The sequence below is a fragment of the Dermacentor silvarum genome, chromosome 1, assembly GCF_013339745.2.
Source record: "Dermacentor silvarum isolate Dsil-2018 chromosome 1, BIME_Dsil_1.4, whole genome shotgun sequence".
Classification (NCBI taxonomy): Eukaryota; Metazoa; Arthropoda; class Arachnida; order Ixodida; family Ixodidae; genus Dermacentor; species Dermacentor silvarum.
In genome coordinates, this window is record NC_051154.1 from 120,256,801 (window position 1) to 120,275,975 (window position 19,175).

General features: G+C 49.4%; 1 protein-coding gene and 1 long non-coding RNA gene across 2 annotated transcripts in view; both read left to right on the forward strand.

Annotated features, from left to right (window-relative positions):
• Positions 1-19,175, forward strand: part of LOC119435930 (b(0,+)-type amino acid transporter 1-like) — a 144,862-nt gene that overhangs the window by 94,550 nt on the left and 31,137 nt on the right. Inside the window, 3 exon segments of the mRNA XM_037702632.2 lie at positions 12,768-12,864; positions 12,934-13,083; positions 14,543-14,711. Coding sequence (XP_037558560.1) covers positions 12,768-12,864; positions 12,934-13,083; positions 14,543-14,711 — 416 coding nt within the window.
• On the forward strand, positions 14,725-18,579 carry LOC125942667 (uncharacterized). The gene is made up of 2 exons (XR_007465299.1): positions 14,725-17,260; positions 17,415-18,579. It is a non-coding gene; the product is annotated as an uncharacterized LOC125942667 (long non-coding RNA).

A 19,175-nucleotide genomic window follows, 5' to 3' on the forward strand; every position in this document is an offset into this window, starting at 1 on the left:
TGTGGTCGCTATGGTAGACGGCCATGGCTTTTGTAACGACGCTTGAGCGGGAGTGGGCGCGAAGGCGTTGGCAGCCTCCCGCCGCCTTCGCGCCCATTCCCGTTTTTGCTCACGACGTCGTTCTTCGTAGGCGTGCTGTTCTTCCTCGGTCCGCACAATACGCGGCCTACCCATCACACAGCCGGAACGCAACTGCGATAACGTGACTATGCAGTGCGTGACGTCACCAGCCAAAGAGACACACCCATTGGCTATTAAACGCAACTGGGGCACACCGCGGCGATACGCTTTTGCTTTGTATCGAGGCTATGGCGTTTTTGGTCTACGCGCTCGGTCTATGCACGCAGCGATCCGCTGGAAACTAGCGTATAACAGCTCCGCTGTAAAAATGTTTCAAGGTGTTCGCTGAAACAGCCTGTATACTGTCCACGGGCTAAGCGTTTCAGCAAAGGAAGGCCTTGTCAAGTGTGAGTGCTCCGTCGTAGTTTATAGCTATGAAGGCCAGAGCAGTGAAAGGCGGACATGACCTGACCTACGTGTCTCCTAGTCACTGTAAGCGGGGTTGCCTTGGCCCTCGCAGAAACCTGCTGCGTCCACAAAACTAGATGTGGTTGGAGCGTAAAAATTACACGCAGAATCTCCTGTGGGAGTTATCTAAAGGATGCGTAAGCATTGCTGCTAATCACCTGCTGTTTCGTCGTCGTATATATGCTGCTGTCTTCGGTATAATTGCGAGAAACACCGCGAAAGAATCGTGAAACGGAGAAGCGCGGTTGCAACACCGAAATTTTAACTGAGACCAGCATTAGACGACGAAGGAGAGTCGAATTGCAGCAATGTTCACTCATGTTATATGATATGGTACGTTTGGATGATGCCGCTGCTTCTTGGAAAATGAGCACTGAGCGATGCGTGCTGTGCTACGTGACACCACTGAACAGTGTCACGTTTGGTAGACCTCGTACTTGACGCATTTTCCGGGATCTATGTATCTATCAATGCTTTTATCTAATCATGCATTTCCCGCCTACCTGGGTTACCGGGTCAATTCAGTGCTCGAATGGGTCGGGCTCCTGTGGTGAGGCAACAGGTTTCGAAACCATCCATCGGACCAACTTGGTGAATACGTGCCGCTCTTCAAGGAACATCTTTCACGCGACATAGGTCACTGTAGATGCGCGACTGGCTAAGCACCCCTGTTCAAAGAAACTCTTTGACGCCGACGTGGGTATGTGTCACTTGGTCTGTGCTAGTCTTTAATGAACCTCTTTGATCCCAACTTGGGGTCACTGGGTGTAGTAGGTGTGTGCAGTTCTTCAATGAACGTCTTTGACGTCAACTTAGGTAACTAGATATGTGTCATTGGGAATGTGTCGCTCAACAATGACGAAAAAGATCCCTTAAACGCTGAGCGGAATAGAACCAACGACACAAGGGTTCCTCAAGGACAGCAACCCGATGGTTTAGCAGGCTGCGCCACAAGTGCACTGGGAATGTGCCGCTTTTCGATGAACGTCTTTCACGCCAGCGCTTTAGCTGTGCCATGAATGCACTGGGTATGTGCCACTCTTCAACGAACCTCGCGCCCACTTGGGTCACCGAGTATGCGCCACTGAGTGTACGGCAAGCGAGGGAACAATTCTCAGCGTCTGCAGGCACCGGCGTGCCAAGCTTCTCGTCTCTGTGGTTACGCGCGGACTCCTCGGCAGCTCAACTGGATGGCGCAGCGTGTCCAAACGAAAGTGCGAGAGAGAAGCCCTATTGCCGCAGAAGGCGCTTCTCAGCTTTCAGACGTACCGGTGTGCGCGCCATGCGTTTCGAAGGCCACGCGCAGGCTTCGCGTACTTTGCGCAGCTGCACGTAGAGTTCGGTATGTAAAACGTGTGGTACTTTAACGATATGACGAGAACACAAAGTTTTCGCATCGGTAGCGTGAAGGTCTCCGATGTACGTTTTGTAATCTTTATTTTTAGAGCGGAATTTGCAGCCGGTCTCGCTGGCAGCGGAAGGCTACCATCCAGGCCAGCTGCGTAAACAGCTTAAGATAGCGTCTTGTTCGGCTATATATTGGTTAAACGTGCGCGCGCGCACGCACGCACGCACGCACGCACGCACGCACGCGCACGCACACACACACACACACACACACACACACACACACACACACACACACACACACACACGCACGCACGCACGCACGCACGCACGCACGCACGCACGCACGCACACACACACACACACACACACACACACACACACACACACACACACACACACACACACACACACACACACACACACACACACACACACACACACACACACACACACACACACACACACACACACGAGTCCCATCGCATTTCGTTGTGTCTGTGTTTTGTGCCTTCAACAAAATTGTAAAAAACATTCATGTTTTCGAATCAGTCATGAGTTACCCCATTTACGGACTGCATGCTGCAACGCAGGGTATTCTGAATTTTTTTTTATTTAGTTTACCGTCCTGTAAATGTGCAGATGAGTAAAAATTGTTGAATACATGTCAGATGATTTGGGGCTCTACATATGGCTTTTCATGATTGGCATGATGGCATGATATGGCATGATTTTCATGTTATGACCTGTCATTCATGTTCGTCATGCAGTCAGTCATGTTGTGCCATACCAATTTTAGCATACATCCCATTAACGAAAGGGCTAGGAGAGCACCAAGACCGTCGCACGTAAATCATGCCGCTCATGAAATGCATGTCATGATTTTCATGTTATGGCCTGTCATTTATGTTCGTCATGCAGTCATGTTGTGGCATACCAATTTTCGTATACATCCCATTAACGAAACGGCCAGGAGAGCACAAAGTCGTGGGCGGCTAGATAGATAGATAGATAGATAGATAGATAGATAGATAGATAGATAGATAGATAGATAGATAGATAGATAGATAGATAGATAGATAGATAGATAGATAGATAGATAGATAGATAGATAGATAGATAGATAGATAGATAGATAGATAGATAGATAGATAGATAGATAGATAGATAGATACGCTCAAAGTCACCGAAGTTCGCTAAGAAATGCTTCGCATTTAAAAGGGTAGGCGCAGATCTTTACGCACTTGCAGCTCATGCACAACAAGCGTTTAAGAACAGCGCATTTTGTGCTATCCAGAAACGAACGAGTTAAACACGCACGTTTACATGCCAGATATCAAGACTACAAGACGGACAAACGCTACGGGAAATAGCGTGCAAATGAACGACTATTACACACGGTGCACTGGTGATTGCGATTAAGCCCGATCGGGATCTGATTTCTCAACAATGATCGGCTTCCTTCTGCAGCTTGCGCAAGGGAGCTGATCACGATCGAGAAATTCGATCCGGATAAGGCTCGATCGTGATCAAAAGTGCCCGTGTCACACAGCTTCCACTCCCACAAACACAGAAAGGGCATAACTTACGCTGCACAAACAGGAACGGTCCGTGGGTTGCCACTTGTCGCGCCTGATCTTTACCAACCACAGGAGTCGCCTCTTCAGATCTTTCGGAAATCTGAACATCTTCCAGTCATTTCATGAATGGTTTGTGCACTGTGGCATGCAATACCCGAGCATTTTGCCCTAGAAGACGCCGCACACGTGTCTCACTCAACCAGCCGCGACGATGCGTGGGGAGCGCAATGGCGGCCGCCGGTCGAAAGGCGGCATTCACCCCTTCACAGAATGACTCCACCCTCCAGGGCGGCGGAGGGGGGCGCACGCATCGAGGAACCCTATATCATACAACCCTGTCTCTGTCTCGTTAATTCCACCATCGCGAGAATCCATCACGTATAGTCACTAACTGAATATCTGTTGCGAGAAAGAATGATATTGCCGCGCCTGTACTCTGATGAAGAGGAGGAATATGCGAGCAGGCACGCGCGTTTCTATCAAGGCGCGGTGAAGAAGAAGAAGTCGCGGCAGCGCGCTGTATTAAAAAAGGCGACCTCCTGCTATTCCTCTTGATCAGGGCTGTGCGACCTCTGTTTCTGACGTTGCGACACTGGTGGAGGTGCTGGCGCCTTGAACCTCATGCGTTCAACCCCTATAAGGACTCGTACACCCAGTCCGGAAGCTCCACTTCTCGTCACGACTCCAGTCCATCGATTCAGTCGGCGCCTGCTCGGCCTGAGCCCGGAATTCCCTCCCGTTGCGCCTCCCACCAGCATGGCTGTTCCAACACCATCGGCCACTCTTCCTTCTTCTCAGACGGCGCCGAGCATTTCCCAGGTGACTCTTGAACAGCCTCACGTTCCCGCAACCTTCCATGGTGATGCTTTCGAAGATGTCGAGGACTGGCTCGATCAGTACGAGCGCGTCGCTGATGTCAATCACTGGACCGAGCGACAGAAACTCACCCATGCTTATTTCGCGCTCGAAAAGAGTGCTCGCACGTGGTACGAGAACAGGGAAGCGAGCTTCCACACGTGGGGCAATTTTCGGCGTCAGCTCCTCGATTCATTCGCAAGTTCGGACCGGCGCGATTACGCGCAACAACTTATTGAGGCTCGCGTACAGCAGCCGAACGAATCTGTCGTCATGTATGCGGAGGATATGGCCCGTCTGTTTCGCCGAGCTGATCCCGATATGACCGAGGCGAAGAAGGTGCGTCACCTTATGCGGGGAATTAAGGAACCGCTGTTTGCAGGCCTTGTCCGAAACCCGCCCACAACGGTCGACGACTTCATCAAAGAAGCGACTATCATTGAGCGGGCACTTCAGCAACGTTGCCGCCACTTTGATCGCCTACCCAACAACACACCAATAAGCGCCGCAGCTCAGGGTGTTGACCAGCCTTCTTTACGGGAAATGATTAGAGTCATTCTACGTGAAGAGCTGCGAGCCCTCGGCATTACTCCTACGGAGTCTCCAGTCGTTTCGGTTGCCGAAGTCGTGCGCCAAGAGTTGCGGCAAGCCTTCTCCTCACCACCTCCATGCCCTGAGGCACGTCCATTGAGCTATGCCGACGTGGTCCGACGTCCTCCCCCTTCACCGGAGGTACCGCCATTTCAGCCTCGGACCGTTCCCGTGCCGTGGTGGCAACGAGAGTCTGTGAGACGACCTCCTGTTCGCCGTACTGACTTGTGGCGCACGGCCGACCGTCGACCACTCTGTTTCCATTGTGGGGAACCTGGCCACATTGCCCGCTTCTGTCCCCATCGAGAGGCTGGGGTGGCAAGTTTTTCGCCCGCCGCTTCTCTGCGCTTTGACGACCGTTGTGCCCCGAATCGTGATCACCTGTCGACCAGCCAAGCAGCTTCACCGCGTCGTCGCTTGCAGTCCCCATCCCCTGTGCGTTACACTTCCCCAAACCGCCAGAGTTTCGCTGACGTCGTCAGGGGTGGTCGTTCCCCTAGTCCGCGCCGGGGAAACTAACGGCAGCGACCTCCGGGGGGAAGGTTGCCCAGTGTCGCGACGCCAAAAATACCCCCCACGCTACCCAAGAGGACGATACGACGACGACGAATACTACCGCCGACGACGTTGCCCGTGCCGATATTAGCATTCTCATCGATGGACATCACGTTACAGCACTTGTTGATACTGGCGCAGACTTCTCAATCATGCGGCAGGAGCTGGCCGACCGCATTCGGAAAGTGAAGACGCCGTGGACCGGGCCACACATAAGAAGTGCCGGTGGCCAGGTAATAACACCAACAGGAACATGTACCGCTCGAATTCACATCGGTGATTCCAGCTTCGTTGCCACTTTCGTCATTATCCCCGACTGCTGCAGAGACCTCATCTTAGGGATGGATTTTCTGCGAGATCACGGCGCCGTCATAAACATTCCGGGCCGTATGGTGACGTTCTCTGCAAGCCCCTATGCCGACACCACTCATGACGGGCAACATGAGCGTCTGCGACTCGCCGACGATGTGACCATTCAACCGCGCTCCTGCCGCCTTGTATCTGTCTCGTGCCGGAAGCCCTACCATGGGGATGTGATCGCGGAGCAAATTGTTGCACTATTGCTAACCCACGGCATTTCGATTGCTAGAGGCCTACTCGACATGACTCATGGGCAAGCGGAAGTCCTTCTGACGAACTTCAGCGACGAACGCCGTCACATTCAAAAGGGCACCGCAATTGCCTACTGCGACGAAGTCATTCAAGTAAACGATTGTTTGGCTTTACAACGTCAAGACACGACCGTTCCGGCCTCGACACATTTGTCTTTCGACGTCAGCTCCACCCTGTCGCCTTCTGAGAGACAGCGCCTCTTGGAGCTGATACACCAGTTCGAAGATTGCTTTTCGACTACGTCAAAAGTGAAACAAACACCGCTGACCAAGCACCGTATAATCACGGATGATACCACGAGGCCGATTCGACAAAACCCCTACCGTGTAGCTCCAAAGGAACGTGAAGAGATTCAAAAGCAAGTGACCAAGATGCTCGAGGATGACGTGATCCAGCCTTCGAACAGTCCCTGGGCTTCACCCGTGGTCTTGGTCAAAAAGAAAGACGGCAGCTTGCGCTTCTGCATCGATTACCGCAAATTAAACCAAGTCACGAAGAAAGACGTCTACCCGCTGCCACGCATTGACGATTCGCTGGACAGGCTGCGGCATGCACGTTATTTTTCATCAATGGACCTACGAAGCGGGTATTGGCAGATAGAGGTCGATGAGAGAGATCGTGAGAAAACGGCCTTCGTGACCCCCGACGGTCTTTACGAATTTAAGGTACTTCCTTTCGGTCTGTGCTCAGCGCCAGCCACTTTTCAGCGTTTAATGGACACCGTACTATCAGGCCTGAAGTGGCAAACTTGCTTGGTCTATTTAGACGACGTCATAGTGTTCTCGGCTACATTCGAGGAGCACCTAAGCCGGTTACTCACTGTTCTTCAAGCCATACGCTCAGCTGGCCTGACGTTAAAGCCCGAAAAATGTCATTTTGGCTTCAGTGAGCTGTGCTTCCTCGGCCACGTCGTCAGTCACGAGGGTGTACGACCGGACCCAGAAAAAATAGACGCTGTGGCAAAGTTCCCCACACCACCCGACAAGAAGGCAGTGAGGCGCTTCCTGGGGCTGTGCGCCTATTACCGGCGGTTCATTGCGAACTTCTCTCGTATTGCTGCCCCGTTAACACGCCTTACACGAGACGATGTTCCCTTTCTGTGGGGTGAAAATGAGCAAATAGCATTTGACGAACTACGCCAGCGCCTGCAAACGCCTCCAGTTCTTGCGCACTTTGACCTGGAAGCCCCTACAGAACTTCACACCGATGCGAGCAATGTTGGTCTGGGGGCCGTACTGGTGCAGTGGCAAGACGGCTTCGAAAAAGTAATCGCTTACGCCAGTCGAACACTCTCTCGTACGGAGGAAAACTACTCGACTACCGAGAAGGAATGCCTCGCCGTGGTGTGGGCGGTTACCAAATTTCGCCCATATTTGTACGGCCGTTCATTCAAGGTTGTCAGCGATCATCATTCTCTTTGTTGGTTGACTAACTTGAAAGATCCATCTGGCCGTTTGGCGCGCTGGAGTCTTAGGCTTCAGGAGTTCGACATGACCATAATTTACAAATCAGGGAAAAGGCACACCGACGCCGACTGCCTTTCGCGGTCACCCGTAGAGCCCGCAGGTACCGATGACGCGGACGTTGACGCTGCATTTTTGGGAGTCGTCGACGCCGTCACCATTTCACAGGAGCAGCGCCACGACCCAGAGCTGCTCCCACTCATTAATTTCTTGGAAGGCCGAAGTACAGACGTCCCGCGACTCTATGCCAGGGGACTGCCGTCGTTTTGTCTGCGAAATGATGTTCTCTATAAAAAGAACTTTTCTGCCAGCGGCAGCACGTACCTGCTTGTCGTACCGATATCACTTCGCAAAGAAATACTAACAGCATGCCACAATGAAGCCACCTCAGGTCATCTAGGCTACACGAGAACACTGTCCCGACTCCGACGCAAGTACTATTGGCCAAAGCTACCCGCTGCTGTGAAACATCATGTACAAACATGCGCCGACTGCCAAAGACGCAAAGCACCTCCCGGCAAGCCTGCAGGTCTCTTACATCCAGTCGAGGTACCAGGACAGCCTTTCACCCAAGTTGGAATGGATTTCCTGGGCCCATTTCCAACTTCTACAGCCGGCAACAAATGGATCATTGTCGCAACCGATTACCTGACGCGCTACGCGGAGACTAAAGCTACGCAGCGGGGCACAGCAGCCGAAGCGGCTCATTTTTTCATCGAGAACGTCGTCCTTCGGCACGGTGCCCCAAAAGTAGTCATCACAGACAGGGGAACTGCCTTCACTGCAGAACTTCTTGACTCGGTTCTCACACTAAGTGGTACAAACCACCGGAAAACAACCGCATATCATCCCCAGACCAACGGACTGACCGAGCGGCTTAATAAGACCCTCGCAGACATGCTATGCATGTACGTCGACGTGGAACACAAGAACTGGGATCAGATTTTGCCTTACGTAACTTTCGCATACAATACCGCTCGACAAGAAACTACTCGAATGACGCCCTTCAGCTTGGTCCACGGTCGCGAAGCCACGACGACGTTGGATGCCATGCTGCCTCACGAGTGTGACGACATACCTACCGACGTTGTCGAATTTACTCAGCGCGCCGAAGAAGCTCGACAGCTTGCCCGCGTACGTATCTGCTATCAGCAAGGCCAAGATGCAACACGGTACGATCTTCGACACAGGTCCGTTATCTACACTCCCGGCGATAAAGTATGGGTTTGGATACCCATACGCCGTCGTGGACTTTCTGAAAAACTGCTAAGACGGTACTTTGGGCCATACAGAGTGATTCGACGCCTGAGCGACGTGACCTACGAGGTCGTTCCTGACAGTGAGAGTAACTCCAGTCGCCGCAAGCACTTACCCGAAGTGGTGCATGTGGTGCGGATGAAGCCGTATCTGTCGAACTAAGTTTCGTTTGTTCTTTTCTGTTGTTTTTTGTGGTTTTGTTTTGCGTGTCTTACTCTGTGCCATTTGTACGCCGCCCTCATATGCTTAAGTTACGCATCGGGACGATGCTTCCTTCGGAGGGAAGCAAATGCCGCGCCTGTACTCTGATGAAGAGGAGGAATATGCGAGCAGGCACGCGCGTTTCTATCAAGGCGCGGTGAAGAAGAAGAAGTCGCGGCAGCGCGCTGTATTAAAAAAGGCGACCTCCTGCTATTCCTCTTGATCAGGGCTGTGCGACCTCTGTTTCTGACGTTGCGACAATATGCATTACTATCGCCAATCATCTCCATAGGATGAATTTTTTTCATGGCATAAAGAAAGCCCGCGAAATATGCAACAAACAATGTGACTGCCCGATATCGCAGTGGTCTCAAAAGTGCTACGCATGAACGAACAGTTTCTTTAATCTATAGCACGCTGCCGTTGAGAAAGTGACAAGGCAGTGACGCAGTCACTGACTTAATTGGAAATTCACGCCACCAATTGGTTTCTGTTGCACTTCCGAAAGCAACAGACTCCCTTCTTACCGATGAGAGGAATGAGAAACCTGTAGTCGTTGCCGCCTTGACACTTTCTAGGTGGCAGCGCACTAGCTTGAGAACGCTATTCGTTCATACGCGACGCGATTGAGAGCACTGCGATCGCGGCGGGCAAGCGGGAAGTCCAGCGGGTTCTTTTCATATTTTGCGGGCTTTCTTTATGACGCGGAAAAAAATGCGCTAAAGGTGGGTCTTTAGATATTAATGAATCGGACATTTACAAGTACACTGTACAATTTCCTCATTGGAAGTTTTTCTCTCAATGTGAGACTTGCGGAGTTGATTAATTATTATTGATTAATTACTTACCTAACGAGAATGCAAGAAATTGTGTAATTTGTTCCATAGAGTTACCGACAATGTGCTTTTAGTCGCGTCCTCCTGTAGCGCACCCAAATGTATTTAAACCTCGGTTAATGTTTGCTTGGAGACCATATAAAAAGACCTAATTTTGGCAGTGATAGACATGTCGTGACCGTGCAATATATAAAAAAACCTGCTAACTTCAGTGATTCCTCTGATGTAGAAGTGATGGCTCGTTCACTCTGACAGCAGTTCTCAGATCCTACACTGTCATCTTTTGTAGAATACATGCCACCCATCTGAGATTCTGCAACACCATGCACGAATTATACCAAGCGCGAATTCCGCTGGATAACCAACAACGAATGCTCGAACACAGTGCTGTAGTATGACAGCACGCCCGTTTATTTAAATGCCCTTTTGTTCATTTTCTCTACATATGCATGCCTTGTGGCAAATCCCAACAACAACAACAACAACAACAACAACAACAACAACAACAACAACAACAACAACAATAATAATAATAAATATTTCGCGATGACGCAGTGGTTTGTGCGTCCGAAGCGGAAATATACATTGCCGCAGGGTCATTAGAATTCAACCCCAGTGGTGGCGATATAGGCAACGTTTTCTCTTAAATGCGCAAGGGTTCATTTGACTACCCTCCGCACTTTTTGTCGCCCTCCGTAAGAAACACTTCATGTATTGAAATAACTGTCAATTATCACGCGCTGTTCTTTTAGCAGGTCTGTGTTCTCAAGAGGTACCTGCGAGGCAATTGTATGTATAAATGTATTTTGTCGCGATTTGCTGTTTGATTCACAGAACAGGGGTGCACTCACTGACGCTATACATTGTGACTCGCAATGCCGTGCTACATAAGCCGTCTTGCTGTGAATTTGATTGTCTGCAACGGGAGCTGACGGCCTTATAAGCTTTAGTGCATACCTACTGTGAAGGAACGGCCAAAATTCGGGGGCAATGCAGTGGTGGGCAAAGTTTCCCTTTAATCCCAACCATTATTTGCTTCATCCTAGGCATGCACTTTGTGAAAGGTAGGTCCTTGTCTCGTCTCGTTTCGGGCCTCTTCAGTAATAATAATAATAATAATAAAAAATACGTGCGCGATGGTTGGATCGGTCTACCGTCACAACCGCCCGGTGCCATTAGGCCATAATCGTTCTTTCCCTGCCAATTTCTCAACTTCATCCCTCGTGGCAGCCAGCTACTTGAGACGCTAGCTTTGAGACGTCTGCACCACCTTCGGGGTCGGCCCACATTCCGTAGTCATTTCCTCGTAGACGCTGTGCGACCGCCTTCGGAATTGGCGCAGGGCGTCCAGGTTGTAACATTTCTTCGCCGGCGTACAAAATATCAGTCTTCATGCCATCACCGTCATATTATCGTCGTCGTCTTCCTGTTGTCACACACACGCGCGCATGCGTCACAGACGCGCCTTGTTCGTCTAATTATATAGCAACGCTTCGCATAACTCCAAACGATGCTGCATAGCCAGCTACTTACACAATGCTTTGCATAACGTCGCCGTACAATGCGTGGAATCAGCATAATATTTTTTTCTCTGCCCTATGGTGAGGGCGAATCTGGAGATGACAAGCTGGCCTGAAGACGACGCGATAGGCGACGACCTCATCACAACTACGGCCGCTGTTATCGTCGGCGTCATGGAAAGGACGCACACATCCAACCCAGTTTCACGTTTCTAACTTCTGTCACAGTAAAATACATAACGAAAATGGTCTCGCTGAGTGGTCGTTATAGCTCGCTTCTGAAAGCGCTGTCGCAGGGGTTAGTGAATTCACATCTCGCGGTCGTCCCCAAAATTGTTCCTTGTTTTAAGTGATGTTTTCATAGCCTCTTCCCCACACTTTGGCGTTCGTTTCTAAGCGCTACTATGCAGTGCTTAGACAACACTGCAGAAAAGAACATGTCCATGATAATAACCGAAGATTTCAATATTGACACGTCGAAACCGAAGAACGCGCGGTTCCCCGAATTGATGAAAGAGGCCTTCAGTGTGACGCCACTGTCGAAAGATTCCACACCCACGCCGAGGTTCGGTGGACATACAGACCACGATTTTGCGAGAGAAGTCGTTAGTGCAGAAGCCGTCAAGTATACATAATAATTCACAGTTCCCAGGCCGATACTGGAGTGCGCTATCACGCATGCAATTCGAAGCAACGAACACATCAAAGGTCAAAAGTCACGAAACACGTCGTAATTCGCACAGTAAAGCGATCCCACATTGTACATACCATACGTGTTTGTTTAATGTACCTTTCTTACAGCTAAAAAAACTTAGCTTACATGGACAGACAACGAGGATGTATTCTGAAATTTTTAGCGTTTCTTGCACTGCATTGGCTTCAGTTTGGTCCTTATTCCGAAGTTATTTTAGAAAACCAATGAAAAATCCTTTTCACGTCATTTGCAGACAGGACATAGCATGAACGTGGCAGTGTGCTAGACGGATGCTGTGCCAGTTTTCGTGGGTAATTATAGGAGCAGAGTACACTCAAGTACTGACAACCACCAGTAAAATGTGCCAGCTAGGTTTCAAGCACGAGGCACTACTAAAATCGCTTAGGGTCTTTGGTGGATAAACCGAGTTGGAATGTTCGCATTTCGACTCACTGGAATGGGGTCGAAGTATGAATACGAACGCCGTAGCATATACAAAGAGCGTACCACAGAGGACAGCATTGCCTCCTTATGCCTCCACGGTTGTGTGCCTCCTGAGAAGGTGTCGCCTTCATCCTCTGTCGTGGCAAATATTACAGGCCCGAATAAGAAGCAAGGTAATGAAAAAGAAAACAAGAGCAACCTCGGCTGCACACCCATCAGCCATGGTTGCGAGTGTGCACCCGTGCACTCGCGGTGCATCAACGGCTGGCTCCTCGTTCTCGCAGGATCGGTTTCGTGGCCGCTCGGGAGGGTCACCTGTCCGAAGTCCTGTCGTACGCACACGCGCGGAGACTCACCCCGGTGCCAGCCCTGGCTCTTAACGTGAGTATAGGGGTGCGCCGCTGGGCGTCGGCAAACCGCTAAGAGCGTGATGATCGTTGTGCACTGCAGTGCGCCCTGTCCATCTGCATGGTGTCGCTGGCTGACATCGGCAGCCTGATCGACTTCTTCAGCTTTGCGGCGTGGATGTTCTACGGGGCCACCATGCTGGCCCTCATCATCTTGCGCTGGACCAAGAAGGACGCGCCGAGGCCCTACAAGGTATACACGCGCTGCAGCAGTGCCGCATGGCTCTGCACGCAGGCAGCACTTTTACGCACATGTTTGCACCTAATGCACGCGCACACCGGTTGTTCTTACCAACCATCACAAAGCACAGCGGGGAACTCCAGCGCCGCCAGTGCCAAGTATAGCGCCGATGTAGCTTTATCATGCCGGGATTAAAGGGGCACTAAAGCAAAACAATAAATCAATTTAGACTAATAAAGTATTCTTCGAAACCTTCGCTGTCGTTAATTACACTCCAATAACTCAATTATTAGAAGAGAAAATGAAGCTCAAAGTTATTTTTTTTTAATTTCGAGCGGAAGCCCCAACGTCAGCACTTCAGTGTGACATCACGACTTCTAAAGTAATTTTTCGTATTTGAGCCACGTTGGCTCAGTAAAAGTTCGTGAAACTTGCCATATTCACTCTTGGGCTCCCTTAGAACATAATGTAGTCAATCTTTACCGCTAAAGAATTAACTGGGACCTAGAAGACGCTGTCAAAATCCATGACGTCACGGTGAGCTGGTGCGGGAACTTCAAGGTGGCGTCGCCACTCGCCTCTGTGTTTTTCGTTTCTTTCTGGCTTACCAAGCGGCTTCTCGCGGTAAGAGTGGTGTTTTCGGTATTGTGGAAGGGTAATCTACTGATACACAAGAAATCATATTTCCCTTTAGTGTCCCTTTAAGGTCACCGTTGTCATTGGTATATACCGTTGCCCACTGGAACAAGCGCCGTGCTTCGGACAGGTCTATGGTCGAATTTCGTACTCTGCTTTGCTCTTTGCTCTTTGCCTTACAACGATAACTATTAAGGGCACTTTAGCTATATTGCCTGTCCGCTGCAAAAGTAACATAACGTTTATCATCAGCTTTGTTTAGCAGAAGTCGCCAGAAAACTAAAGTCCGGGCATTGTATTTTGTAAGGATTTTTTCGCACCGATTCTATTTTCATATCATCCGTCCCACCGAGTGGCTGATCCCCGCAATAGCTAGTGTGTGACTTCGTGTAAGCCAATGAAAAAAATTGAAAGTAAAAATGTTTACGAAATACGGCACAAGGATTCGATCCTAAACCAGCGACGCGTGAGCTGTTGTGCCGTTGCTTTTATTACGCCGATTATCGTTGCCTCGGGTGACACTTGAGCCTTTCGCTCAGGTGGCCCTTTACAAATTTGTAAATTTTGTTTGAGTCACGACGTATGTTCTTTGTGTTTCTGTATTTATCCAAAATTTGTTCGTTGTACCTGTTTAGTGCATGTGAAACCATTAAGCCCAGGTGCTGTGGTATTCCAGACTCTACAGTATTAACAAACTGCGAGTTTTCGAGATCGTTGCTGTGCTTGAGACGTTTGGTAAATACATTCTCGGGGTAAAAAGTACATAATAAGCGAGATGGCAGCTTTACTGCATTCGAACATTAATGGAAGGAAATGTGGCGACTATTTTGAGCAGGTTCCCATCGTGATTCCGTGGATCGTGCTGCTGTTGTCCATCTACTTGGTGGCGGCGCCCATCATCCAGAACCCACAGGTGGAGTACGTCTACGCCTGCCTTTTCATCGTCTCAGGGCTCCTTTTCTACGTGCCATTTGTCCACTACAGGCTCCGGCTTGGCATCATGCGTACGTATGCATATACGAAGCGGCTGCGCGCGAGTGTTGCAACCAACATGCATATGCAGGCTACGAGCTGATGTCTGTATGCAGGTCGCACTGAGAGACTGTAAACTGCCTTGACTTTTTCTCACATTCTCTCTCATGTTTCGAATCTCGATTGCCATGCAAAGCGTGTAGCTATAGATTAACTTCTAACGATAGTGGTGGGCAGCTATTAATATCATCTTGTGGTATTTGATCAAGTGTAATATCATCTAGTCTAAAGCACTAAAGCTACTAATAAAGCGATAATTCGAGTAAAATAAGTTTGTTATAACGAAGGCTCATTGCACTTGGAAACAGGCGCTTCGAGCGCAGCAGCTGCATGCCTACAGTTTTTTCTAAGGTCAGATCCGTCCGCATCTCACAGCTGTGACTCCTCCTTCCATACACACAATGTCGACATCACACTATGGACCTCTACAACGGCTACCTATACATACCTTCACACTTGTCTCTGCCGTCACAATTTTCGTGGCAGGCCCGAAGGCTCCCCTTTTGCATACGATTCGCAGACAAACTAGTCACGAACTCAAGATATACGAAGATCTCTCGCCATAGACACCGTCCGCGACGCTCGCGTTCTCACCTGTAACGATGTTGTAGACTGTGTAAAGTTGCCACAGTTAATGAACCTGCTTTTATGCTCCTAAACCCACCATGGAGACTAATTTTGTCAGGAATTATGTCATGCTATACAGCGCTAGTTAACAATGGCTGCCGAGAAATCGGACGTTGGTGACTTGTCGAATCTAGTAACCGTCCAAATTCAGCTTCAAGTGTGTAGATTCAAGCGTGTAGACCACAGGCTATTCTGGTGCCGCGCTGTTGACCACGTTGTGGCGTCATCGTCACAGAGGCTGTACACGTGCTCAAGCGAGTCGCTGGCATATGATGGGGCTAGGACTACATACAGCGTTGGTTACCAGTCGGATCCTATACCAGCTACCTCTGATGTCACCCTCAGATAGTCAATACGAGCGCTTATAGAAGCCATACACAGAGAAGGTTGTCGACTGTGCCTGGTAGTCCCTCAGCTGGCCTAGAACGAAAAAAGTGCTCTACGAAGCTGAGCCACGCCCTCTACGACTTCAGGCTTCCCAGATTCTCATGACCCAGCTACTACGGTTGAGTGAGTCTTCACCAGGCAAACCCCTCTTAAGACATATAGGTAACAGGGCGCGCTCACATTTTTATGCAGCACTAACACGCTTCGAGTCTTAGGATTGCACTGCTCGAAACAGAAGGAAAAGGTAGACCCGCCCTGGACATTCGAAGATATCACATATCACATAAGTGTACCAGAATTGCATTCAAAGAGCTACATTCCTTAGTAACGTCTGCTGTCGGGGCTAGTTGGTACATGACTAGAAATGGTTTTAGACGCGAAATTTTAGACACGGAGGACAGAGTCCGTGTCTTTTATTCTGTCGTGCGTGTCTAAATTTTTGCGCCTAAAACCATTTCTAGTTACATTACATCAGCAGAAGCTGAGTCACTATAGTTCTAGAACATTTGAACACGACCTACCCGAATCACCTACAAGTAAACACAGATGGCCCTGTCAGAGTAGACGAAGACGGATGCGCAGCTGTATTTTATATTTCCTTTCTGAGATATACGTGGTCTGGCCGTCTGGACTGTATAGCCTCGTCGACAGTTGTGGAAGGCTTGGCAATAGCTGCTGCTCTGCGCAAACTAAAGATTTTGCCTCCACAGAATGTGGCTCTACTTACGGACTCAAAGGCCGCGTTACAACAACTCTACTGTAGTCTGCCTGCCATCAAGTTCCCGCGCAAATCACTAGCCCTCGTGAAAGAACTCGGCGCCAAAGGCTTCACAGTAAAGTTTCAGCGGATTCCCTCCCACATTGGTATTGCTGGCAACAAAAAAGCTGATGCTCTTGCATACGCGGCGCTCTATCGTCCTCCGAAAGTGAAGGCCCCAAAGAGTAATCAAGCTAAAAAATCTGACATTGAAATCACTTTGGGTCACTTTGGGTTCCATCACATATGCCCTGCGTAACCAAGAGATTTCGTCGAGAGGAAGCCTCATTTCTATATCGAATAAGGACAGGATCTGCTAGTACGCTAGCATGCATGGTTATTTAAGACGGGGGGGGTATCAATTCTTCGAACTGTATGGCATGCGACGAGACAGGAGACATTGAACACTTTCTCTGGTCGTGCCCGAAGCTCCAAGATGAAAGGGATGCATTTCTGGGGAATCTTCAAAAAAAAAAAAAAAAAAAAAAAAAAGGATCTTCCGCATGCGTGCCTGCAACATCTTGTGTTCCCCGAAGAAGCAGTTATAGTCCGCAAAGAAACTTCACGCCTCCTTATCGCATTCTTAATTAAGCGAGACTGGTTTGATGGACATGTGGTGAAACTCCGCAGTGATATTGTAAGATACGCTCGGACGGCGCAATTGCCGGCCTTGATCGCCAGGCTAAACCCGCTGCTACAACCCACCACCACCACCCGAATAATGGATGGCCTTCTCCGCCACACACTATGGTAGAGTGGAACACCGTTTACAGTTTCCGACGAAGCATTTCCAAGCAAGTCTGACAAGTTAGATTGCAGTGTTGCGCTGTCGACTCAAGAGGCTTGAAGGAGCATCAGAATTCAGTCATGAAACTGCTCGACCTAGCTTGATGTTCGCGTCCAGTATTGTCCCGCAGACCTTAGTGGATCGAAGGAGCGGCAGAATCCAGACATGAAACTTTGGCGGATCTAGGTTGATGTTCGCGTCCAGTGTTGTTCTATCGATCCTAGAGGCTTGAACGAGCGGCAGAGTGCAGCCATGAAATTGCCGACCTAGAGGCTGAAAGGGAGCGGCTGAATCCAGTCATAAATGCTGCCGGCCGCAGAGGCTCAACGGAGTGGTAGAATTAAGTCATGGAATTTTCTCGGGTATATCTAGCTTGATGTTTGCGTCCAGTGCTGATACGTAGACCCTATAGAGGCTTGAAGGAGTGCCGGAATCCAGTCAGGAAACTGTACTGGATCTATATCGCTTGGTGTTCGCGTCATGTGTTCTCATGCCGTTCTTAGAGGCTCGAGGGAGCTCAAAATAACTCGTTCTCGGGCAAGTTGGTTGATGCTTGGTGAAGCCATTGTAGCGCAAATTAAACAAGCACAAAGAACAGAAGTCCGGGAAAGCTCGCTGGCCTGTTCCCCCGCATTTTATGCGAAAACAAAGCGTGTACGTATGCCGCAAGAAGCACACCAGGCAATATGTCAAATGCGCAACTGGCGTGGTCTCACTGGTGCCGCTTGGGCGTGGGAATGCTGGACGGGGCGTCCAGTTTGACCAGCAGCATTAGTCTTAAGTGCTGCGTCGCGCCAAGATGTCGCCCCCACGTATGCTTTGAACACCGTCCGAGCAGCCCAATCACAACGCTCAACTTTGCTGTCGCTGTCAGTGGTTCACCCGTCGGGCGAAACTGCCAGTTTCTGAAATAAATAACTAACTAACTAAAAAATATTCGTAGCACAGAAGCCTGATACTGTGATCATTACGCCACGGACGCTTTTTCCCCACAACGGTGACTCATAATGAGATCGTAGTTTTTGCATGTAAAACCCCTGAAATTATTCAAAATTATTTACCACTTCGTCATGTGTCAAAACGTGGGCCAATCCCACAAATAGTGCAGTCTAAATCTGTGCGCCGATACTGAAGATAGCGAGAAATTTGGGAGTCCGACGCTCCTCCCAAACCCCCTCACGCGATATATAGTGCTGAGCACAGTGTCTCAGCCCCAACTCTCTCAGGTCTTTCATCGATTTCAGCTGGAGTTTTTTTTTTTTTTTTTTTTTTTTTTTTTTTTTGTCTTCTATGGGAATGCAATAAATCAGCCCGTGGTCTTCTGTTCTTTGTGTTTGCTTTATTTGCGCAATACAATGGCTTCACCAAAGCTCGAGGAGCGGCAGAATCCAGTCAAGAAATCTTGCCGGACCTAGTTTGCTGTTCGCCTCCAATGTTATAGGACACTGAAGATAGACATAATTTGAACTGTACTAGTATACATTCGCCTTCACAATGCCAAGAAACCCTCTCATCGTGAGAAGCCATAAAAGCAGCAAAAACAAAAGACGGGTGGCGACGGCACTGTCAAGTTCCCCCACCAACTCACAGTGACGTCATGGATTTTGGTGGCGCCTATGGTTAATTTTTTATCGGCAAAATGGACTGCATCGTATCGTAAAAGAGTAAACACTAAACTTGGCGAGTTTCAACTACGTTTAGTAGGGCCCAACGGCACAAATGTGAAATAATATTTTTAAATCCGTGACATCACACTGGGCCTCTTCGATTTCTCACTTCGGGCTACCCGCGGGCTGCCAGAGGTACCGGCGTGGGGTTTCGGCGCGAAATTCGAAAAATATATTTTTTACTTTCGTTTTCTCTTCTAGTAATCAAGCT